Source organism: Paramormyrops kingsleyae, chromosome 7, assembly GCF_048594095.1.
Source record: "Paramormyrops kingsleyae isolate MSU_618 chromosome 7, PKINGS_0.4, whole genome shotgun sequence".
NCBI lineage: Eukaryota > Metazoa > Chordata > Actinopteri > Osteoglossiformes > Mormyridae > Paramormyrops > Paramormyrops kingsleyae.
The window spans coordinates 27481905-27508193 of record NC_132803.1 but is presented as its reverse complement, the minus strand read 5'-3'; the positions used below and the strand labels follow the sequence as shown (position 1 = coordinate 27508193).

Below are 26289 nucleotides of genomic sequence, written 5' to 3'. Positions count from 1 at the left end.
TCGCTGGGCTGCAGTGGGGGTTCTCCAACACATGGGGATTCTTGGAAGTCTTGTTTTCCATTTTCACATTTTGCAGGTGATTTTCTGTTTCAGTTCTTGAGTTCACTGCAATAATTGGATGGGATCCGCACTCCCCGACCCATTGATTATTCAAATGGAAAAACTTACATTAGTGGCCAAAATCGTGGAAACACTTCCAATTTTTAGAGATTGCAGAACTTAATTCAACTGTTGCTCGTTATTTAACCGTCCAATGTATGTTACTTGTAACATTCTTTGTTTATAAACATTACTGCCAATATTCGTGTAGTAATTTTTAAAGCGTTATGCCAAAAATGCTACGTGTTTCTACAATTCTGGCCAGTATTGTAACTTGAGACACATCATACAAATTAGTAGTGCACATTTGTGAACCACTGCTATTGACAGTTTACACCATGTTTTAAAATCAATTTTAAACCACCAGGGCTTCCGATCGATCATTTTTCCAAGACTAAAAAAACGATCAACACCACTAATCAGTGCCCCCACTTACTATCAGCAGGTTTTAATGCCATCTCTTTAGCAGATTGGTCCATATAGTTTTTCATATTTTTTTCACGTTTTTTTGTTTTTGCGTGTGTGTGCTGGACGACTCTGGGCGATTTTGTTTATCCCAATAATTTCAAACTAAAATCACTTTTTTTTAAGATATCACCCAGGCCTGCTGTTTTTATTGATGGACTTTGGCCGTCCTTCACAGGACTCATTTATGGACTTTGTTTTCATTCTTAATCACAGCTTAGGTACCTTTTAGCAAGCATGAACACTCTTTTCTGTATTCAGTAATGTTAGCATGCTCAGGGGGGTTGAGCAGCCAGTTGACCTTGGGCCCCCAGAAGTTTAATTTCTTGACTTCTTTTTTCCTGTTATGTATCTCTTTCTATTGATGTTTTATATATCACAACACATCCATATAAAGCGCTTTGGGACAACACAGTTGTGAAAGGTGCTATATAAAAATAAATTAAATTGAACAGAATTTAATTTTTTCTATTCAAAACAACGGACATATCCACAGTAGTTGGGTATTGACATTTTTGGGGGGATAACCTTGCCTTTATTTACATGTTTTTTTTGCATTCTGAAAATAAAAGCTAAGTATGCTGATCACACAACTGAAGCATCTACACTCCCCCCCCCCCCCTCCCCCCACCACCACCCCGAAACCCAACCTAAGAAGGGGGAAAGGGGCACTTTCAAATGTGTAAGGCTACAGTAGGTATAGAGCTACATGGAGCTCCTTGAGATTGCCCTCCAGCAAACAGGTTTAATGGTGGCAGCTGGGGTCCTTTGAGACAAGTGGCCACAGTTTTGCCCGAAAGAGGGAAGTCGGCAGTCCAAGGAGGTCAGTTGGCAGTGCCTTCATCTTGAAGGACTAAGGTGACTCTTCCCAGTATCTCAGAGGGGGCTTTGCGACACATCGGGGTTGTGAAACCCCACTCCATTCATCTTTGATGGGGGTCATCTGGTGCCTCTCCCACTCGCCGTATCTGCGCTGTGGGGGGTCTCACCAGGCCATGCCTTCAACGAGGAGCCCAGTCCAAGCAGTGGGCCAGAACTCCAGGTCACTGTGGAGCACAGACAATGAAACTGAGTGAGAGAGATGCCAATCAGTTCGTGTCAAATGGGGGAAGAAACCCCCAGGGACCCCAAGGTCAGAACCGGCAAGGAGTGATCGCGCGCACGTGTGTCGGAGGGCCGCCTGTGGAATCTCATCAAAACAGGGAAACACCAAACATAAAAACAAAATGGCTCCCGGTCCAACATCACACAAGATGTTAACTTAAGATGTTAAGTGGTGTCTGTCTGATTAAGGATCAGGCTGATTTCAAAGCCCACACGGGCTGTAATGGCCACTAGGTGACAGATGCGAGATGCTGTGGCCTGCACTTAATCTCATCTCAAACCCAGGGATCGTGGTCCGCCCACTGAGGATACAAACACACACAGATGTTCTCCCATATAATCTGAGCAGTACAATCATAAAGACCGGACTAGTTGCTAAGGAACTACCTCCTGCAAGTGAAATAATGCAGTGGAACTTTACATTATTCTAATGGTGGTTTTATTAAGAAAAACAAAAATCAAAACTGAAATCCCACAATCTAATTAAAAGAATCTGAGGCTGAGTGATGGCTCAGCCTCACAGACTCGGAGGAAATGGACCATTATGCGAAATTCCCTGCAGTGTTCATTAAGGGAATGAAGGTCATTAAGGCTGTCAAAGAGGCCGGCAACACTCATCAACACGTGTCACATTCCACGCAGATTATAATTGTATAAGCAACACAAAGCTGAGGCCCACTAGTCCTCGGTAGACTTTGCCAATGGAGGAGTAGTTTGTGGAGCAGGGGCAGGATGGAATGCCAGCATGGTCCAGATTAAACTGAGTTCTGGTCCACCTAGTACCCTGGCTTAGACGGTAAATCCAGGAATGGTGCACAGACAGGCCATCGACTGCGAGTCCACATTAAAGCACCTGTCGAAGAGAAATGTTTATTGAAAGACACTTAAAATGATCACAAGAAGCAGAAAGAGACAAGCACAAAGACACTGAGAAGTCTGTCAGCACCTTAGTAATCATCCAGATAAGAGCTACCTTTGGAAACGGCAGACACACCTGGACAATAAGATGTCCTAAAGTGCGGAAGAATCCAAGGAGTAATTTATTTCTCAAAGGCAGCAATTGGGGGGGATTTAAGTGTTCAAACGCCTGCTGAAGATGAGCTTGACACATCCTACGGTCACAGGGTGACACGAGCAGTGTGCACACAGTCAACCGAACCTAACGGGAGGGCACACAGCATTGTGTTCAGCCATCAATTATCTTTAGCGCTTGCTAAAGAAATGTAAAATATAAATGACCATTTCAAAAACTCACAGAAAATCAAAAAAGTAAATGGCAAAACTGCGGGGAATTAAGTTCTTCCCAGCTTTTAGCACAGAGAACCCCAACCGCGGGGCCCAGGAGAACCAAGAGCCCCGCAGTCGTTTTCACTTTCTCTATGCATATTTTCCAAAAAAATGGATATAAATTTGTGCACCTCTCCTGCTGGGAGTTATCGCAGATTCCCGCTCTGGGTTTAAAATTACAGTTGAGATGTATTAAATGGAGAAGTACCAGGGAAATGGGTAAAGAAAGATGGGAATGCACTGTAAGCCTACAGACAAGAATACCATTCTGACTGCTGATAGTTTCCATCCAACTTCATTGAAAGCTTACCACTGAGCCAGTTACACAGACTTTGCAACACTGACAACGAAAATGATTTTAAAGGCTGAGCTCCGACTCGATAGATTTGGGCTTAAGGGGACATCCAGAGACACGCGGCTAAGGCAGGTTCATGATAAAGTAAGGAAACTAAAATCAAGATTCATTATTGCATATGCAAGTTCAAAGCAAGTGTCACACTAACCTTCACAGACTAATGCTAAAATGTATGAAAGGGCTCACAACCTGGCTAGTTAGTTGGTAATGTGTGGAGTGTTTGACACTTAAAAATTGCAAATTTTTATAAATTTACCACTCGGGAGGTAAATCTGGTCTCTTTTCCAGCATCATTTGAAAGAGGACTCCGCTTTAGGAAAACTTTCCCCCGGTATGTCAGCTCTCGGAATTGCCAACAATAAACTACCAGCCATTCGCACTTGACCAAGCAGCTGCGGTGTGAATCGCTGCTGCATCGTTACCCCTGATCTAAGGCGCAGCAGACAGGTAGCAGTTGTCACGAGACTCTCTAATACTCTGCTTCTCTGATCAAGAACACCGGTGCTTCTCAGACTTCATGAGAACGGAGGGCCTTGATCTACAGGGTGCCCAATCTGAACGGCTTGACATCCTCTACATCTACCCTCAAACCAAATCACCTGTTGCTGATGCCAAGCAGTCTCGGTATTTTTGTGCATCCTGTCATTTTTCCATAGAATTTGCATTTTCCAACATTTGCTTGGCTGCTTCTAACCTCTTTAAAAAAGACATTTTTTCATATAGGTATAATTATTGAATTGCTCTTTAGGCAACATCTAACACTTTAATACCTACTACTGGAAAAATACTGCATGAAGTTAAATTTAGAATTTAAATGAAAATCTTATTTTAAGAAACAGAAGCTTGTTTTTTTTGCCATTTGTGTAATATTAGATTTGCATTTGCAGAAGACTGTTTTTTCGTTGGCATGGAAACAAACAGGACAACTGAAAGCTGCTGGAAGATTAAAACCGAAATCTGCCAAAAACAGCCAGGCACACACACTTTTTCTTTTGACCATGGAGGGCCACCGTAGCAGCGAGTCAGCCTACCTGGGAGTCAGAGGGCTTGGCCAGTGTCACTCCCGCCCCGGCTTGGCTGAGGGTAGCGAGCCGGCTGGGCTGCCCTCGCAGGGTCACCGTGATGGTGGTGGGAGACTTCAGGCCAGCTGCCAACAAACAAGAGTTTAGGGACAGAAGAGTAAAACTTGTCCGCTCATCAAAGGTCACGGTGACACAGAATAGCTGTAGATATACAGCCGTACATGAAAGCATATAATTTTTAAACTGACCTCCATATCACGATCTGAGGGTTGTGATGAAATTATCCAGTTTTATTTTTAGTTATAACAAAACGACCTCATTTCTCCTACATCCAAAAAGGTCTTAAAATACAAAAAGCAGTACTTATATTGCTCATTTAATTCAATCAATTCAAAAAAACTAATTTTAAAATTTTAGTTTCGAAGTAGCAGGAACATCAGAAGAGGCACAGAATGACACTGCAGCTATAATTTGAAATAAATCAAAGCTGCAAGTCACGGTGCGGACATTACAGTCAAAAGTTTGGACACACCAAGTCACCTACAAAGAATTGTGGTGGTGTCAAATAACATGACTGGGCCACCTGACCGAAACAAAGAAAGAATGGTTTTGGAGGAGTTTGACCAGAGTGAAGGAAAAGCAGCCAGTGAATGCTCAGCATATACAGTGTATGTAAACTTTTGACTTTGAAGAAAGTAATAAAAAAAAATCTCAAAAAAATTCTCTCACACATTATTTTGACATTTAGCAAATAGAAATGATTTTGGGAGTCCGAACAGGCCTAAAACTGAAAGGGTTTTGTATGATTTAATATCAGACAGTAAGAAAAAAAAAAAGTTACATGTCTTTTTATACAGTGTATGTAAACTTTCGGTTTCAACTGTACGAGAGGCCTCCTTCAGGACGGCCGGAAAAGCATCACAGGAGGCCACCTCATGAAACTCCCTGGAGCAACTGGGATTAAGGGCCTTGCTCAAGGGCTCAATGGTGACATCACTACTGACACAGGATTTGAACCAGCAACCTTTGTTTTTAGTTTAATACTAAAATACAATGCACAATTTCATGTTATTTTATAGTGATGATGTCCTGAAAAGTTAAAATAGTACAAATAAACCTTTCTATGTGTAGGTGTGTCCAAACTCGGTTTGTAGGCGTTTACAAACTGAATCGGAAAACTGGGTTTGAAGGTATGAATTCGGACTGAATACTTGCATTTCACCCCTTAGTTACCAGAAGTCCTATCATGATCCAAAAGATATCTATTATTCAAATAAACATAAATACTCAACTATTTTTGAATTTGCACACAAACGATAATATGAATTCAGCACTTCTTCAGAAGGCTTGGTATGGGTCCGGCGTCACGGCGATAGGGGACGTGCGGCCTCGTACCGGCACTCTGGTTGGAGATGTGCGCCAGGCCCAGCTTGGCCAGCCCGCCGTTGGTCAGTAGCTGATGTATGGCGGTGGACTTGGTGGCGCTGGCGCCGCCTGTGGACACCACGGGTACTGCCCGCACTAAGGCGCTGCCGCCGGCGCCGGCCCCACCGATGGAGCCCAGGATCTGGGTCTGTGATGTCTTCCCCCCGGGACCCTGCGATGTGAACAAAAGAGCGACACGGCAGCATGTCTCCAGTCAGTATCTTACACTGGCCATCAGGAGGCGCTGCCGTTGAAGAGTCACAACCTCGATAAGATAAATACTAAAAGAAAAAATGTTTCGACCAGCATCTAATGCTATTTATGGCTGAGACACAGGCCAACTGATAAGAATTGAAGCCAACATCAGAACACTGCATCCAGTTCCCAGGGGGCATTAACCAGAGAGCCCCTAGCAGCAGCTCAAGCCCTTACGCACCCTTTCAGGCTTGGCAGAGAATGGGTTTGCATACAGATCCCCGGGATCCCCGTCACCTGAGCAGCTGAGGTGGCCGGCCGGTTCCAGGTGTAGGTGACCTGAGTGCCGCTGCTCAGGCCACTGGCCGCTGTGGAGGGCAGGCTGGGGGACCTCGTGGCCATTTCCTGGAGGCTGAAACTCAGGCCCTGCAGGAGGCTGCTGGCAGAGGGCGCTGTCAACAAAAAAAAAAACCACAGAGCCGTCATACCGCTGCAAAGCGCTCCTGCGACACACACGGCTACAACCACATGGGGGCAACAGAGGGGAGGGCGGCTCCTACCTTGGCTGCCCGCTGGGGTCTGTGCGTGGAGCAGGTTATGGTGTGAGGCAGGGGTCCCTCCCAGCGACACCCCAGGACTCAGAGCCCCAGACACCTCCGAGAGCCCCCCAGACCTGCAGCACCACATGGCAGCGGTAAGTACCAGCCCAGTGCCGCTCCCCCTCGCCCCAAAGACAGGCCACACCCACGTATTTAAGGCCACACCCCTACATCCCAACTTCATCAGTTACTGGCCATTTGTCCTGTTCAGGAAGCCCCATGTGGTGTCAGTCACACTCATTAGTAACCAAGACAATACCTGCCCTCCCCACCACCATCGGATACACTCGCATTCCCAGGGTACCTCTGTGTGGTGAGCAGTCCGGAGAGCTCCCTGGCTCCAGGGACAGTCTGTGTAACGCCGCTCAGTGCTTTGCCTGGTGTTCCTGCTATGGGGGGGAGGGCAAACATTCTCAATCAGAACATGTGACCTGGTTACCTGGGAAACAAGACCACAAGAAGCCACCTCTCCGCAAGATAAAGGGTTCCAATGTCGATGGCTATTTGGCACAAAAAAGATAATTACTGGCTGACAGGTTGGTATTAATTATCCGCAGCGACGATGGAGAGGAACACGGAACATGGTTGAGAAAGTTTTATACCCAACAGCTGATACAGCTGCTGGGGTCACAGATAAAGAGCCTGAATACGGAGATGCATCAGTTCATGCACCGGTCACATGAGCTTGTGGTGTAAAAGGTAAACTACAGCAGGCCGGGTTGGTGGAGGGGGATCACCTCCGGCACGCTCACCCTCAGAAGCATTGGAGATGCCGGCTCCCCCAGCTGTCTCGCCGTGGGAAAGGATGGTGACCTTGATTTTGGCTCTTTTGGAGGCCTTGGTGGGGGTAGGACTGGGGCTGGCTCTCCTCTTCAGATGGGTGCGCAGATCGTCGTGCTCCAGACCCTCGGCCTGCTCGCTGGAGACCGGCACTGCGGGACATAGATGGGCAGCCCATCACGCACTGGCGAGCGTACACCACAACGCTTCCAAACACACACACACACACACACACACACGTTTATCTCCTCAAAGCTTCCTAGCCTCTCTGGAATGCTAACAGACCTGCTACAATGCAAATGATAAAAGAAAGGATTCAACAAAGGCTGACACGATTAACGAGACACTTGGGTACCATCATCACCGATTTCACTGCCATTTCACTGCCATTTCACTGGCCACCTCACTGCGCTTTCCTCTCACCGAGCCAGGCATGGACGGCGAGTATACGAGAGCCAAAGAAAGACTTACAGAAGAGTAAAGGGGAGGGGTGAGCAGGGAGGGGGGGTAACTTACCCAGCAGGCAGGAGGGGGCGCCAGTGGGGAGGCTCTTCCTCATCAGCAGATTCTGCTTCATAAAAGCAGCAAACTGAGCTGATGGGGGTGGGGGGGGGACCCCACAAAGAGAGCCCCAAAGTGTTAAAGGGAGAGGCAAGACAGAGAACACCAAGTCAGAAAGGGAAAAGGGAGCGAGGAGGGGCACAGACCCGCCTTTACAAAGGGAAAAGGTATAGGTGGTCCTTGGCTAAGAGTCCTAACAGCCATTTAACCTTAAGCAGAGTCATAACTACTGTCCAAGTCAGCCAAACCAGTCAAGCTTTGCTTAAGCTGTGCAGCATTTCCCTGCCGACATATTTTCACAAGCAAGAGTGTCTGCAGTCATTGGTTTGACACTGTACCGTAGCATAGTAAATGGCAAGCAAAGAAAAAGGGAATGTTCTGGCAGTAGTACAGATTGTACCTCAGTACATTATGATGTTCGAGTCACGATCTGCCAATCGGAACCTAGCCCTGTCATAAGAACCAATTCGAGAACTTCTAGTTAAATCTGAAATCCAACAGCGATGGCTGAAGCACTGAGCATGTCAGAGTGAAAGGAAACTGTACAATGTTTTTAAATACTATTACTGTCAATGAAAATATTCACTTTGCTTAATATGACTGATTACATGTTCCATGTGAGTTAAACACTCAATTCATGTACAGTTATGGAAGCAGAAACAGTATCAATGAACAAGCCTGACACACAACTTGCACCTCTGCATGAGATACTGATCCCACAAACGAAACACACTCATTAAAATATTCGGAAAGGCGTGGCCACTGATCACCCCAAAAGACCTGGTGTCATCCCATGATGTGGCTGCCATTACACTAATCACAGTCTCCCATCCATCTCCTGTTCTCATCCTCTATTCCCGAACATTTAAGAGTCGGGATCAAGACAAGGTACAAGCTTGCTTAGGCAGCTATTTGTTTCTCAGATTCTTCTGTTCCGCCGGAAGACAAAACCATCAGTCCACGCCAAAACGTAAAAAGTCAAATGACAGCATGCACGGAAAACCACTTCACCAATTAATCCCCACTTGCTAAACAGGAGGCATTAAAACCCAGCAGGCGAGGCGGCGGCTTAAAGGGGCGGGGCCTACCCTGAGCTTGCCGGTGCGTGAGAAGGCCTCCAGATCGCTGCACGTGGGTCTTGAGCAGCTGTGTGGCTGTGATGAGGCTGGACTTCTGTGCCGGGGATAGAGCTGAGGCCCGCGGCTTGGGGCTGGAGGCTGGGCTGCTGGACACGCTGGACAGATCCTGGGGACAAGCAGGAGCACGGAATTATCAGGAAGCAGCGTATGTGGGCGGGCAGGCGTGCACACACAAAAAATCCCTACTGCACCTGAACACAGCCGCCTTTTATAAGGGTCTTTCAAATCAGCCAAAAATAAAATGAACCCTTATAAGCAATGGTCAGTGTTAGATTATACTATATAGCCAAGGTGTGTGGTGGGCTATACCATTTAGGTTTGTGTAAGTACACCCTGATATTCAGACAACTAAACTGTCTAATGAGGCATTTCTTAGACCGTATCCCCGTCATTAAGCAACGCATGACTGTAGAAACATTCAGTACAATGCGGTCTGACACCAAGCCGATTCATTCAGTAAACTGACTAAGCAGAGCATGTCTAGCATCCAGCAGCGGGCTGACCTCCGACCCCGAGGGGGACACGGGCACGCGGCTGGCCTGCGAGGAGCGCCCCCGCTCCAGCTCGAAGGACGGCTCGCGCCGGCTCTCTCGGGCCTGTTTCTTCTTCTTGCGCTTCTCTGTGTCCAGGTCCCCGGGCTCCATGCTGCCGTGCCCGTGGCTCTCAGCCCTGGTCAGCACGCCCGTCAGGAAGTCGGCGATCTCGTCCTGATGGGAGACCGGCGCCGGCGTTAGGCGTGTCACGCGACGGTCGCAGAAACTGTCAGCCAACCGGCACGTCACAAGAGCTCAGGGAACAGAACGTAGGGGAGACGGAGTGCTCAGGTCCACCGGCAAACAGTTGCCAGGTCCATTGATTACCCAGAACCGCCCCCCAATCCCATTCCCCACAGGCCCGTCCATTATCAGCCAGCCAAACCACTTCACTACTGCCGGCAACGTTTCACAAAATTTACATGATTAATTAAAACAGCAGGAGACCAGAAACAATGACACATGGATTGTGCTCCTTCTGAATGGGGGGGGGGGGGGGGTGAATGGGTTAAGGAAGCCAGCTCTACCGGAGCCCTGGGTATAATGACGTCTGGCCCTGAAAATGACACCACCACTTATACTGTGACTGCCAATGTAACAGATAGAGATGAAGGCAAATCAAAGTTTATCAATGGGCACAAATTTTATGTTAAAATGAAATCTGATGTCTAAGGTCTCGTTAGCCTGTAGGGCTCATTAAAGCGGTGACATTAGCCAAAAATGAAGACCGACCAGACCCCCTTACACCCCCCAACCTGGATGCAGCGATCCACCATGGTCTGGGTCAGTCCCTCAGCCTTCATCTTCGTTGAGCTGATCCTGGGGGTGGGATAAAGTTAAGATGTTAAGAAGTGAACATCCCCCCCTCCCATCTGTGAAAATTCATGTTTATATGAAAAAGAATGGATGGCAAAAGAAATAGGAAAGGCTGGTTTTGGTTTCAGGCTGAAGCTCACCGAAGGTTGTCGTCCGCACCCCCCACAACCACCATGCTGTTGTCTGCTCGCAGCTTCTCACGGAAGTCCTCCATGGCCTCGGTGGAGCACTGCAGGGCCTTCTGACCAATCACAAAGAGCACCGGAGTCTTCATGTCCATCAGGGGGTCGTCCACATCCTGCCAGAAAGGACAAATCAATACACTACATACGTATGTAAAATGGGCCGATTGGACGGCCCTCCTGCTGGTACCCAGAGTGCTCTTCATGACCTGCATAAGTGCAGACGTTACTTTCCACAGCCAGAACATCTCCACATCAGCGCACACCGCTGTGATCGCGGCGTTTTCCTGCCCTCCCACCCAGGCTATGCATGTCCGGTCGCTCTCTGTTCCGTCTTCTCAGCCGGCTCGCTTTCCTGCATTTCATACCTCTCCCTTGTCAAAATCAAAAGAGCCCTATGATCAGACATGGCTTCTAGTTTTCTCCCTGTCAGTCCACTGCAGCTGGCTTGCTGACATTTTCAGATTCATTGCTGCCAACATCATCCCTCTAACCTCCGACCCAAGATGGTCGATAGCACCGGGCGACACGAATCACTAGCTGACCAAGTTAATCACAGCAGACCTGACTTGCTGGATTGTCATGGGCCAGAAAGTACTTGGTTTGTCCGTCGGTCACCAGAGGTGATTTTCTCTATCCTATGAAAAGGAGAATCAGAGAGCCGGAGTCGTGCCCACCTGTGTGTTCACAACCCCCCCCCCCCCCCCCAAGGCTATAACAACAGGACTTGTTCCTGTTCAAATGAGTCAGAAGCCTTAACCAGCCTATAATTTAGATGTTCATTTTGTACAATTTTAGCACCGGCCGTATGTCATGCTGTTCGAACCCAAGCCGCGTCTGAGCCCCACGTCAGCTCAGGTATGGGGAGTAATGACAGGCCATCGGCAGGCGTATTTCTCTAAAGGACCCCACACTTTTCTCAGCTGCCCCATTATCCCACAATCCTCCACTGGTCAACCCATTTGGCGAGTAATTACATCGTTCAGGCTTCAGAAAACTGCATTAAAGGAAGAAAGACGTGCCCTCAAATAACACCAGACCATCACTCGGAGACCTGCAGAGTGCCGATTTCTGTATTAATACAAACTTCAGCATTAAGAGTTACGAAATTTCTCCCAGGCCTAGCTGGTATTTCAAGAATCATTAAACTCTCACCGTCCCTCAAGAGATTTTGCTGGAACAGTTTTGAAAACCCTGAACCCCACCCCCCGAGAATTTTCAATAATTCTAATTTTTGCAGCTGTTATTCGCAGTTGAGGACAACACTGCATTCAGGTTAGACAAAGCTCTGCCATTCGAGCCCATCCAGCAGCTGGTCGCTTGCCGCTCTTCTGCATTTACACACACCTTTCAAGGACGGAGATCAAGGAGCTTTTATCTTGCTGCTACCTTTAAGAGATCATCGACATCTCATTCATACCACAATAATATCCAGCCACTCTTCAATGGGCTGAGATGACAAACATACACTATAAGGTTAAGTGTGCAGACACTAGGTCTGTCACATTTACTCAATCAACTTATCGCACAATATATGAACAAGACCTCAATAATTTACAAAAAATGTTTTGTTCTATCCCTAGAAATAAAATTACTAAAACTTAAACTAAAATATATAACTAAATAGATTTGGATTGTTAAAATAAAAACTAATGAAACCACAGAGGAAATTAAAAATAAATTTCAAATGAAGGAAAAAAAAAAAAAAAAAAATCTAAATGATAATAACACTGATGCAAAAGCTTAACAGGTATATGGTGTTGCAATCCAAGCATTTTATTTTAATTTGTAGCCATCTGGGATTCTTCATAACTCTGTAGTCAGTATCTCCAGACTTCCTCAGCCCACTTCTTTTCCAATCTGCTTACAGATTGCTTTAATTTTTATCATTCTGATCACCGAGGGTAGAAAAGGTATTTATGTTGATATATATTTGTTCCGATCTACTTTCTGACTTCATGAAAGTAAGATGAAGATGTGTTTTTTCTCTGACTAATACACAACTCCAGCTAGAAAGTTAGGAAGAATGAGTCAAAATGGACTTCAAAGCCACACTCCACATCTCAGACAATGGACTATTTTGGCTTCCTCCTGGAAGAAGCACTAGATGCATCGTCTGATCAATTTGAGCTATTTTAGTTGTATGGTTTTATTTGTTTTATTTTATATTTACTTCTTTTGCCATTCCACGTCCAATTTCAAATTCTATTGCTAAATAGAATTTGAAATTTGAATATTCCTAAATTTTCTTATGAATTAAAAATTAATTGCTCAGGTTTAGTACTGAGGTTGTGTAATCAGGTCTTTTTGCGAGCAAATGAACTTGCTCCCAGACATTTCTGCTTCACCTGCGGGCCTGTATCACAAAGCCAGATTTGTTGGTTCTCTAGATAATGTTGGATTTAAGATATACCAGAATAAATGTCATTTATCTTCGTGCACGCACTTATAAGCCAGGTAACCTTAAATCTGACGTTATCTTGCTAACCCAAAAATGCAGCTTCATGATAGACGGTGTCCAAGGATGCTCCGTCAGGGTTGAAATGTGGCAAACTGACTTGTTGGAAAGACGGCATCCACTCAGAAAGCCACCACCACCCATTCTGCTGCCAGAGTTTGTTTTTGGAGACTACATGGCTGTTTGCATAATTATGCACCTGTGACAGCAAAGGTTGTGGCTTAATTAGCTAGTTTCTCTAATTAATAGGAGTATCTAGCGGAACCAGCACATGACCAAGTAGAAGAATCTCAGAAGGCCTCACCCCCCGGGGCCCGTTGATGGTAAGCAGGGGGAATCCAAGGCACACGACCGCGGTTACGTACTCCATCAGGGATACCTGCGGAGACGTGAGAGACACACACACACGCTGAGTCACACACATAGACTTCCCTACAACCTAAACATGAGATACAATTACATTAGGAACACAAACAGCTATATTAACTTTATTTTAAATTATCACCCAAGAGTCGCTTCCCCACTAGGAGACGAGGCAGATGAGAGACAAAGAGGAGCAGGCGGGACTCACATGGCAGGCGATGAGCGCTCCGGTGTTCCAGCCCACCAGAACAATGGGCTTATGGGGGAAGTGACTGTGAACCTGGCCGTGAGATCAAAGCACCAGTCAGGGGTCACATAGGGTAATACATGGCATCTCAGGTTCCCCGCAAAGCAAACGTCATGTCAAAGAATAACTTCACTTGACATCTGAGAATATAACAAGAAGAATTGAGGGACAGAATCTGGAATTATTCCCGTGTGTATACGCTTGAAGTGAAATTGTACACATGGGGGGGGAGACAGGGCTTCTGCTGTGACCCATCATTAAGAGTCTACAAATCAGCCAGTTCATGCTCCTGCCTGTGAAGGCACAGACAGACACACAGTTCACACATGCTCACTGGCACGTCGATGTACTTTAACAGCTCATTACATACCCCATTCAAGAGGAAAAAAAAATAAAAAGCATACATCAGCATCTATTTCTTATAGATGCATATTTCCATGAAGTTTCCATAAAGCTTCCATCATAATGTATACCAACGTGACCCCCTCCCCCCCCCCCCCGGATGACAAACTCACCTCTCGAACCTTGGCCCGCACGCCCCCGACCATGTGCTCCAGGCATTGTGTGATGCCCACATTGGTCCCGCTGTTCACCAGGTGGGTGGAGATGGGAATAACCTGGTAGGATGGCAAGCAGCCATGGTCAGAGGTGAAGAGCAACCAGCAAGACCCGCATCGTCTCCCTCTATACCCAAACTGCGCAGATACTCCATTAAAGCAGCACTCCTCAAACCTTCTGGACCAGCCACCACTTCAGATCAAACTAGCAGCTTAATACCAGACTGGCCACAGCACCAGCCCATCTAATACAGCACAAGCTGAACCAATGTGACCTGACATGGACACCAAACGGACTTTTGAAATACACTGGTGTATGACATGTTCTCCAATTCTTCTACAAGCTGGACTAAATGGGCCTCATTCACCAACCGTTCTTACGAACAAATTTGTTCTTAAACCCCACGTACGCACTTTTTTACAAAGATTTTGACATTCACCAATGTTTTCTTATCTGAATTTGTTCTTAGCTAAGAACAGAATCTACGCACACTCAAGACCATTCGTACGCACATTTGAGCAATGTTAGTTTGTTCAAAATAATCGGTTATAGCAGTTTTGTTCATTCTACAGTTCATAAAATGAAAGTATTTGAATAATTTATAAAAGTAAAATATAAAAAATAACTTTAAAGTGTAAAAATTATTTTCATGGTAGTAACGGCGATCATGCGGATTATAAATAGGTCTGTTTCTGCGCATTGGCCTTGCTATCAAAATGGCATTTCTGTTACTTCTTGAAGAGCTTGCCAATCGCGCTCTGAGAAGGGAACGCATGTTTGAAGATCATTTAGATTTATTTGGCACACAGCGTTCACAGAGAAGGTGATATCTCTCCATGTATCAGCTTTCTTTGGGGCTTTATATCCACTGGTTACGGTACTAAATAACGTGTCTATTTGCATTTACCTCCTGTACAGTAAGATCCAGTTATAACGGACTTCAAGGGACCTGGCATAACAGTCCATTATATCCAAAGTCCGTTATATGCAGAGTTGCTGTATGCTCAGAACACAACTACAGGACACCATTTACTCATGCCACACCCCATTAAATTATTATAAATTATTATATTGTACAACTAGTAATCCAACTTTACCTCAGCAGATGCGTGACTATTAATAATCCCGACTACATATCTGCGCTGGATGAGGAGCCTGCGTTGTCCGTTATAGCCGAACAAAACTACAGCTTAAAGTGGCCCTGGGGACCAAATTGTTTGTCCGTTATAAGCGAAATTCCGTTAAATGCGAGTCCGCTATATGCTTTTCCTGCATGTTCTTAAAGGCGCACGGCCAGGACCAGCGGACCTCGTCCGTTATAGATGATATTCCGTTATAAGCGAGTCCACTATATCGGGATTTTACTGTATTAATACTTCTACTTCAGCATTACTGAAGTTTTTTTTCCTCTTAGTGCCAAGCGGCTGACAGCCTGCGCGTCTCTTCGCCATTCCTTGCACATGGCCCTACTGTCTCATGCCCTTTTATGGGAAATTGCAGGGCGTTTCCCTATGCTAATTAGGAGAAACTGGCACGTGCTTTCAGTTACAAAGACGTGGGATTTACTATTCTTAAGAACAAAGGTGCGAACAATTCTGCTACTTAAGAACATGTCATGAATCCGACGTAGGTTGTTCTTAAATTTCACAGGAACAAATTTAAGAGAATTCTTAAGAAAATATTGGTGAACAAGGCCCAATGATATAAAATTTCAAATACAGAGCTCTGAGCCCCAGAAACACAGTTTCCTCAGGCTGTTCACTGAGTCCAGACGTTAAAGAGAGAGAGAGTGAGTGGGTGGGTGGGTGTTACCTTGCCTAGGCAGGACAGCTGGGACTGCCAGAAACGGAGGCGGCGAGAGGTGGAGAAGGCCGGACTGCTGGGCCCAGAGGGAGTGATGAGGATCAGGGGCGAGCCGGGAAGCTTGCTCTGAAATCATGACACACACAGACAGATGGGGCGGCAAAGTCAGTATAATTTGAACAATTCTGTCCATCCGCTTCAGGACTCTGATCACCTGCTACTGGGCAGCAGGCAGCAATGATCCATCAAACTCCACAACACCACCCGCCTGACATGCCACCCCCCATCCCCCGCCAGAACACACCGGAAAGCAGCCTCCTCTTACAGTAAAATATGCTGCACTCTGTTCTAATTGCAAATATTCACCTGCCTGCCATCTGCATTTAGAGTGGAATCTTAAAATTTGGACTTTGTAAACCAGGATTTTGCTATCTTGTTCATTTGACCTCCTCTGCCAGGCCCTGGAGGATGGGCTCCCCCTTTGAGTCTGGCTCCTTCCTTCTAGTGAGTTTCTCCTTGCCACTGTCACCTATGGCTTGCACACTCTGGGCTTTGGGATAATGTAAAGCTCTTTGAGCCAATGCAATGCGGTGAAAATGCACTAGACAAATAAATTAGAATTTAATTATTTGTACAGAATTATTATTATTATTATTATTATTATCTTAAATATTTTTTGTATCACAATATTCAGTTACTTTTTGTGTTCTTTTTGCACTACATTTACTTTGGTTGACTGTGTATATTTGTTCTTTGTGTTTGGCACTATATGTGTGCTTGTCTGTGCTCTACGTACTTGCTGCTACATGCACCAGAATTTCCCTCTGGGATCAATAAAATTATCCCATTCTTAACATGTGCGCAATTCGCCCATGGATATTTGTTCATCCATTTGGGGCATAACCAACCCAGCCGTGTCAAGGGTCTCCCAGCGATCTTCCACACCCTATAACGCACCGGCTTGTTCTGGGACAGCACGCCCACGGCGGGGTCCCAAGGCCTCTTCAGGAGAAGGGAGAGGGCCTCTGTCCCTGTGGCCCCCGTCTTTACGGAGGAGGACAGCAGCATGCGGTCAATCAGCGTGGGCACCTGGGGAGGGAGATAGAATAAGGGACACTCAGACAGAAGGTGGTATCAGAAAAGGAGAACAGCATTCAATACAGGAGGAGGAGACACAGAAAGGAGGAGGAGAAACAGAAAGGAGGAGGAGACACAGCCAGATGGATGAATCAGATAGGAGGAGGGAAGGAATCCATAGAAACTGAGAAATGGCAAAAGAACTGTGGAGAACAAGCTTTCAAAAGGCAGGGGAAAAAAACTGAAAAGGGGAGGTACTTTCAATGGGAGAGTCCAGAGCAGGAAGAAGGAGCATTACTCAAATAAGGAGGCGCATCAGGGGAGGCAAGGAGGAAGGAAGAGGGACAGGAGGACAGGGCAGAAAATGAAGCCACAAATGTGAAAGGAAAGCAAGTAAGATGATATAATCATGACAAAGCTGACCAATTAGGATTGGGATAAAAGGAACTCCCAGCGCTGCCCCCACCCACCTTGCTCTTCAGAGTCTGCAGGACGTCCAGGTAGGCGGCGAGCATCGCCAGACTGAGCGCGTCCACTAGGGTGCAGTGGAGCCACTGCGTCAGCTTCGTATCCCAGCCGACGGCAGCCAGGGCGTGGCGCACCTTCCGGGCACACTTATCCACTGCGATCCGCCGCAGCACCGGCTCGTTACAAGCCTGTTATTTAGGATAAACAAAACTATAAAAACTCCAAGGTCCCACGCAAAGTCATCTGCTATTCACGGTCCTGCATAATACGGAGACAAAGCATTGGCTTTATTCCTGTTAGTCTAACTTCCCCATAAACCCTCATTTCAAAGTCAACTGTGAGTGACAGATAATTAGCGCTGCCGCTATTCTGGTGTCTGGGAGCTTTAAATTAGAGTGCCGTTGCCTGGCGACAGGCTACACTGACACATCTCTTCTTTCATCATTACCAACTTTTAATATTACTGGTAATTAGTCTGAAATCATATTAGATTTAATTACATTTTGCATAGAATTCTGTCCAAAGGAAAATACACCACAATCATGCTGCCGTCAAGGAGCCAATGAGGTGTAAGAGAAGCTAGACTGAGCTTCCAAAGAATGACCAGTAATTAGTGAAAGTTAACGAGTCATACAATGCTGCAAAACAGCGTAAGAAGCTAACAGGAGAGCTCAAAATCAAGAACTCAAAATGAATAACACCGTGAAGACTAGGTTCCTACGATACAAGAGTGCAGCATATGCACCAGAGAGCCCCGAGACAACTTACCCCCTCATTGGCCAGCCGGGCCTGTCGTTCAGCTTGCAGTGCCTTTAGGACCTTGTTGAAGAGTTTGTTCTGAGCCACGGACCAGCCTACCCTGAGACACAGTTGGGGGGGGGGGGGGGGGTGTAGAGGGGCAGGTTATTAACTGGCCAAGCTGTGCCAGTACAACTCTTCAGTAATGGACGGGCCACCAAAAGTATTGCCCTATACTGCACTAAAGGCCTGTTTATATTTCTCCACGTGCAGACACAAACGTGGGCTTATGACACGACTGATATAAACGTGGTTCTCTGAGGCCGAATGCTTGCAGCAACCAGACTTTGCATCTGAGCAGCCACTAACAACACTCATGCTCACCCAGGGAGTCTGTTTTGGAAAAATGTCCTTCCCTCCTCCCACTCATTTGGGTACTTTCAAATCTTTTTTCCGATACACTTTAATGAACCACTGAACATTTGATATAATAGCACATTGCATTTACATAAACATAAAATACAGGTCTTGTTTGCAAATATTTGGATTTATGAAGTATTTCCCCCCAAAATAAACGTTTTAATTAAAATTCTCTGTCCTCCTTTTCAATTAGAAATCCAAAATGTTTAAGATCTACTGTAAATTCTTCTATGACACGTGTGCATTGTGTAGACCACAGAAATATGAAAAGTTACATGTCCGTTTCACGTGTGCATGCGCAAATTACAGTCTGCATGCAGAGAACTATATCCTGAACTTTATAAATCAAGGCAGTCTGTTTGAAAAGCCACCACGTAAACCACACAACCAAAAACATCAGCAAAAGATGATAAATGCTCCAAAGTCTGACATCCCCAACTACTCCCAGTCACACCTGCAGAATCTCAGAGTTATTCAAACTTTATTCAAACTTTGAAATAAAAAAAAAAACAGAATCTTGGGCTTTATAATAAATGGTCACACAATGCAATAGTGTAGCAGTTTTTCACCAAAAAAACATTAAATACTAAAAACAGAAAGCAGCAGACTCACTTGTTGATGTGCTCTTCCCAGTCGTCCGGGGGCGGGGGGGCATCAGCCGCGGTGCGGGCGAACAGCACATGCCGCTCGCACTCGTTCATGACGCTGCGCGCCTTCTGGTTGTCGTACAGTGGCACGGCTGAGGGCGTGATGGTTTCCACATCGATGGCCGCGTCCGTCTCCCTGAAAGCAAAACAAAGACAATTAACTCATGTTAAATGTTAAATTCTGCATCAGATCTTGAATTAATTAGACCAATTACTGGATAAAGCTGGAAGCTGATCTACAGAACTTAAGAAGGTTGATTAGCCGGGAAAGACTTGGCCCAGATAACACCATATTCACCAGAATTGACCTTAGGTTCAAGGTTCCTTTATTATCATCAGAGGCTTCATACATGTACAAAGAGTGATGAAACGTTTCCCCATGGCCCCAGTGCAATATATAGCAACATATGGTAACATATAGTACACTTAACATTACAGTAACAGGGCATGCAAGGTGCAAACAGGCAGTAAATAAATAGTGCAGAGATGTAAACTTCGTAAGTAGTCAGTGACCTTAGTCAATGAACCCCAGTTCTGAAAGAACATTAAGCTGTCAGGTCCTAGCCCAATCTGATCTGACCAGAGCAGCAGCAAAGCAAACACATATACCAGAGCCATAAGGCTACCACAGTTCACATACTCAACGAATGCTAAAGCAGGCCCAGACAATTATTTTTGGTGAAGGGTGCAATCAGAGCTTCTCCAGGACAGTTAGGGCCATTTTTAAATCCATCCATTCATCCATTTTCAGTAGGTGATGTGACAATGACTTGTGGTAACCAGCTGCAACTGTATCTATGAAGTTTCAGAGTCATCACAAGAATCACGAAGAGCACTACTTAACATTATTATTTTGATGACAGCGGGTGCTTAACATGTGATGCCAACGTTTTTAAGAGTAGCTTTCAGTACCGGAACCCAGTGTGGTCAGTATGTATTGGATCATATTGCAACACAGATTTCGGTACCACTTCAATGCCTGACCTCATATTTAAAATTAAACTAAAAGTGCAAGCACGACATGAAAACTAAACTGAAATGAAAACGACAAACTCCAAAAGTAACAAATAAAATAGAAAACTGAAAACTGGCAATTTCTATTTTCCATTCTCTTTTTGAGTTTAACAACCTGCCTATAGGCTACTAGCTACCAGATATTCCTCCTCTAAATGACTGACAGTGAGCAAAGTCTATGATAAGCATCTCAAACAGACAAAATTATATATGCCCTCGCAAAATTAAACCAAGTTTCAAGTGACGTGATTAGGGCAACACTGAAAATGATGAAAGCTCACAGTTTATCAGTTAAAATATTGGTGCCAGAAGGCATTAGTTAAAAAAATTAAGATACTGACATCGGTCTGATGTGTCTTTATTGGCTGATATTTAAATTATCAATATTCAAAGTTGGCACCACCAGAGCTAAAGACGTTAGCGGCTACAACAATGGAGATGACTGCACTGGACAATCGGCCATTTTCCATTGTGGAAAACGAAGGATGTCATCAGCTCGTTCAACTAGGCCACATAGTACTAGCCCACAAAATGTTTATGTTTTATTATGAAATCTGGCTGCCAGATCAATCTTTTGTTTTCAAGAGAACAAAAAAACACCCTAAGGTAATTTTCCTAATCTGTGCCAGCAAGTTTCATTGCCGTTCACCGTAAGAGTTAAGATAATACATGCTCCTCTTCCCCCTGCAAAGATTTGACTTCCACCACTTCCCCTTGAAGATTGTTGGTAACACTCTCTGTGAATGCCATGTGTATAAGAATCTACAAACATGTTCGTAACACATAATAATGCATTCATGAATGCTTTATGAAGCTCTCATCGATAATGCACTATAAATACCTTCATTATGCAGTACAAAGTATCCTTAATTCTTATACCAACCAATATAAAGTATCTAGAGTGCATTATAACAGCTTAATTGGAACTTATGAAGCATTATAATCAACAATATAATGCCTTATGACTGTCAATAGAAAACACTGTAATTTTCCATTAATTCTTATCAACCACTGTAATTAATCATAAAAGTATATATAGTGCATTACAGATGACAGCTTCATGTAACAGGTTACCATATTTTTAAACTTCACCACTGGGGATGACAAGCAGGTTGTGTGAATTGCCGGCTTTTACACTGCCAGCTGCTGCTAGAGTTTATGGTCTGCTCCTTGAACAGATGGATACTGCAACAACATGATAGAGAAAAGTGTTGCAAATATATATATAAATATATATATTTTTCTGACAGAAATTGCAATTACGATTTGATTTGCAATTTAATTTTTTTATGCCACGCTTCAGTTCAATATTCAGTGTGTAGTAATTTTAAAACATGACGCAGCATGAGATACCATCAGTTTTAACTGGTCTATATTCTAATGCAAGGATGAGAATTTAAAGATGTCATGTGTTAAGTTAAATAAAGTAATAATGATAACAATTGCAGCAAAAAGAAAAATAGCGATCTTGCAGGTAACGCGTATTACCCTCCTAATAACACTAGAACCGTCTTTTCCCACGCCAATGAACAAGCAAGAATTACTTTGGTGTATGCAGCCCTTTTGTTTGCGCTATTGTGTTGTTAGCTGCTGTTATTAACACTAATAACACTCAAAAAATGTTGAATAAATAGAAGTAGTTTATTGGTGATTTCATGTTGGTCGAAGTTTCCGCTTTTTAACAACTGTATATGGTTATTTTCTATACAAATCAATTCAGGTGAAACAAAAAATGTACGTGTTCATGGTTGCAAACTCAGACTCTCACGCAAGAAATCTTACGGCAAATCTATATTCCATTACTTAAAATTAGCTGCATCAAAAACGTTACGGCAGTTTGCAAACCTTACAGACTATTTCCAAGGTAATAAAACTTACATACATGTAAATGTGTGTGCAGAACAGAGAACAGAAAATCTCACTCCATGCAGCTGACCAAAGCTGCCAATCCTGAATTTTATTTTAAATGAAAAGTAAAATGCAGATTTTGACTGAAGCATCTTATCATTCCTTTGCTTTGTTACTCGGACAAATACAAAACGAATGATTAAACATTATATGCATCTCTTTTTGTATGTTGTCTAAATAAGACCGCGTATCCATGCCCAACTGTAATATCGATTAAAGCGATCTATTCTTTTAGTATTTATGTTAAAGCAAGACTTTTATTTTATTACTGTTGTGGGATTAATCTTTGAAAACACTTAAATTTAATAAGCAGAAAAAATATGACAAACACGACTGTATGCATTGTGGGTTTTACGGCTTTTTTGGAGGTCACCTACTCGTCTCGACTGTCTCGTTGTTTTGATGGGTTAGCGGTATACTAATGCTATTGCCTATTAACAAAAAACAAAGGTATGATACGCTGAAGTATATTGCAGCTGGTGTTCAAAAGGAGCTTGCCGGTTCTACTGATGATAGGACCTTTCTGAAACAATATCGGAGCATGAAATAGGAAGGCAATTCACTTATAGCTAAGTAGCAAAATCAGTATTTTTCCGCACTGCGAATGTAACATTTTCCTTGGGTTTCACGTGCTTGCTGTTTGTGGGCCTATATGCCTTCTTGGACCACTTCTGATTGGTGAGCATGACTGGCACGCGAGAAGCACGGCGTTTGTGATTGGTGAGAATGACTGTCACACAGGGAGCACGGCATGAATTTGTAAAACTATTCTCACAGCAGTTTTAAACCCTGGGTCCCACGTGCTGTATAATGTATATCCTAAATCGCAATTTTTGCGACTTGCTAATCGTGTTGTTTCAAATCGCGATTTCGATTTGAAATAGATAAATCGTCCAGCCCTACTGTAGGGCAAGGATACTCAGTCAGCAGACTGCAATCAGTTCAAGTCAGTTTCCTTATGCACAGAATTTTACATACCTATTTTTAAATTAGATACTTCATTTTTATTTACCAAACATATTATACAAAATTAAGCTTATTATTATTGCCACAACAGTGGTTCTAGTAAAGATAGGATTGCTGATTAAATTGTTAGTTAATTAACATTAATTTAATTTAACCTTTATTGTCCCTCATGGGGAAATTCTTTTTACGCCTCCATCAACTTGCTCTTTGTAGAACAAGCTGTCTGCGAAGGGCAGCCACCTGTTGGGGCGCCCAGGGAGCTGGGGGTTAAGGGCCTTGCTCAAGGACTACACACATTCCAATTTGGTTGGTTTGTAAACAATCGTGGATCATGATTCTAAACAAAAATATTGTTGACATTTTGGCCATATCACTCATTCCTATCTGCAATTATCCATGGAACTTGATTGTGCGGGCCAGCAAAAACAGCTCCGCGGTTCAACGTTTGCCCAGGTCAGCATTAGTGTATGGAGTACAATGCGAGTGGGCAACCAGAGATCCCCAGGGCAAAGGTATCAAACTCCACAGCAGCACAAATCACCTGCTGAATAGGTCACTGATAACAGTTTATATCCAAATACTTAATTGCAGTGATCAATTAGAGCAAAGAACAGCCCCAGCTTCCCCCCTCCCAACCCCACCCCAAGCCTGAGGTGTGGCATCACTCACACAGAGGTATCCTGGTGCCGCCGTGGAGTCACAAACAGCATGCGTGTGGGCCGGGCACTGCTGGCATCTGGGTGGGAGCTCCAGGGCTTGGCGTAGCTGTGGTCCAGGTACACAAGGTCCAGCTCGCGTTCGTGCACTGACAGCTGGAAGAGCAGCGAGGTGCCCATCCTCCTCGCCGACGTCTGGAAGTCCCTCTCCCCACTGCGGTACATTTCCGCCAGGTTGGTCAGGGGAGAGGGGGTTGTGGATCCTTGGGTGCTGCACTGTGCACCCTAATAACAGGCCTGATCTGTGGATAAACACACACATGTAAGCAACGGCTTAACCACCACATCCAACGTGATCGTCTTAATATTACGTGACGTAGATGGCTGCCTGCATCTGTATCACAGCCCTGTTATCAGCCACTAACATCCCATCAACTGACAACAACTTATTAATTTTATTAAACACGCAGCGTGCAGACTGAAACCCTGGTGACATGCCACATTCCGCGCACCTCTTGTTCGACTATTAAACTGCAAACATAAAAACCACAGTTTTACCAAATATCCCAACAGAAAACTTTCATTAACCGACTAACTGCGATGAACATATCATTAAACGACCCGCTAGCAGCAGCCTGTAGATTAAATTAGCGACATAAGTAGTATATAAACTGGCAGAAAATGGTCAGTAAGACGACAAAAAGTTTGACAATTATGTGAACCACGAAGGCGTACGGAACAAAGGCACGGCTGCTAACCTGCGTAACAGGCAAAGCGTTTTACCCACCGTACCTCTTGGAAGGTGTACCGGGCGCCGAGCGGGAATTTCCCATAAATATATATTTTTTACTAATTGCTACGCTGGCGCAAATAAACCTGCAAAATGCAGCTAAATATTCACAGGGGCAGGCTGTTCTGGAGAAAGATACCCAACAAAGCCTCAACCACGCCAGCATTTACACTTACAGATGTTATTCATGATGTCCGTTTTAATCCCTCTTTTATTCGTTACAGTGGAAGTAAATTCAAGGGGGAAACGGTTATTTAATCTAATGTAACAATAACCAGAAATACAATCAACACCAGCAGACATTACAACCAGGGAGGGCGCGCCATCACCCAAACCGCCGCACCCCGGCTGTATCCACCTAGGAAAGTCCGCGGTCTCTCCCGCGGCCTGCAATTCAAGCCGGCGGTTTCCCAAATTGTGCCCAAGGGAGCCCGCTTGGACTTACGCGGGATGGCGCCCTGTAAACATCGAAAGCGAAGAAGCCGACAGAAAGCAAAGAAGACAAAAAGGAGCAGTGAAATGCGGAAAGGTCCGAGAAAGGTGCTCAAAGTGCGGATTAAAAGACCGCGTTTCAGTCCTTACCTCCTCGTGGCGTAGCCACCTACAAGTTACGTCATTGTGCTCCAAACGTTATTTCAGGGACAGAAAAAATACCAATTCACTGCATTTGATACACAGGACATCTGTTAATGTTTACATAACACACGTTATTTCAGCCGGCCGCCACCCTTTATGTCATACAAAAAAAACGTCCTGTTTCCGTTTTTTTCTTACAAGCGCGCCACAACACTTTCGTTATCTTAAAACCCGGACTGGATCACGAACAGGGCTTTAAACCCCGAAAGGAAAACCCGCGATGGATCACGGCTGAAGTGGAAAGGAATCGGGTATACTGCTCAACCAGTAGCGGATGGTGATTTTTTTTTTTAATGAGGGAAGCACAATGTCGACCGTAAGCAGAATGACCAGAAAAGTTCTTACCTTCTTATTTTAATCGATCAGCTACTTATGTGTAAATTCTGCTCTCTTTATTTTTGTAAGAATAATATATAATGTAAGAAATGATCTAGTACCCTGTCATACCAGCATGGCTGTTTCTCTAGCGATTTGGCCATTTTGCTTACGCACCCAGCAAACAGTAATACATCTTTAGGACTTAGTAGTCCGGCCTGGATGACCACCTCAGTGGACGTTCTTAGGACATCCAAATGTAATGCTTTTTTTACGTCTAGAGGGTGACTTTATAAGGGACGTATATTATGGGCTTTTTAAGGACATTCTCAGGATCAATACTGGACATTCTGAGAACATTTATGGACATCAAACCCATGTAAATCCCTGTTAGTACAAAATTAATATTTAACATTGTAGCATTAAAGCAAGGGAAATAAATAAGGGACAGCTAGAGGGCGTCTCTCGGACGGCCGCATCACGTCCCCTCTTCGGTAGGGTTGCAAGCTCCAACGCATCTGGCGTGACACTCAACCACGCTTTTAGTTATATCTAACGCAAATCTATGAAATTCCATTATGAACCTAAGATTACCTACATCAGAAACGTTGGGGTAGTTCGCAAACCCTATAGACTACTTACAATGTAATAAAACCGTTACAT

General features: G+C 44.6%; 1 protein-coding gene across 3 annotated transcripts; it reads right to left on the bottom strand.

Annotated features, from left to right (window-relative positions):
- Window positions 1-1006: 1006 nt before the first annotated feature.
- kansl3 (KAT8 regulatory NSL complex subunit 3) lies at window positions 1007-25482 on the bottom strand. 3 transcript variants are annotated; one of them, XM_023838052.2, is made up of 22 exons: window positions 25258-25482; window positions 23899-24187; window positions 19307-19477; window positions 18305-18395; window positions 17539-17724; window positions 16949-17080; window positions 16001-16117; window positions 14146-14247; window positions 13592-13663; window positions 13325-13399; window positions 10521-10678; window positions 10320-10383; window positions 9535-9738; window positions 8981-9137; window positions 7848-7925; window positions 7304-7483; window positions 6856-6940; window positions 6513-6625; window positions 6250-6404; window positions 5728-5929; window positions 4342-4457; window positions 1007-1610 (listed from the first exon to the last, which is right to left on the bottom strand). In XM_023838052.2, exons 2-22 carry the CDS (start codon window positions 24108-24110, stop codon window positions 1608-1610), a joined length of 2673 nt encoding a protein of 890 aa, XP_023693820.1. In that variant the 5' UTR covers window positions 24111-24187; window positions 25258-25482; the 3' UTR covers window positions 1007-1607. The 3 variants fall into 3 exon arrangements, with proteins under 3 accessions (XP_023693820.1, XP_023693822.1, XP_023693823.1); XM_023838054.2 differs by having other exon boundaries at window positions 6856-6937; XM_023838055.2 differs by lacking the exon at window positions 7848-7925.
- Between the last annotated feature and the right edge of the window lie 807 nt (window positions 25483-26289).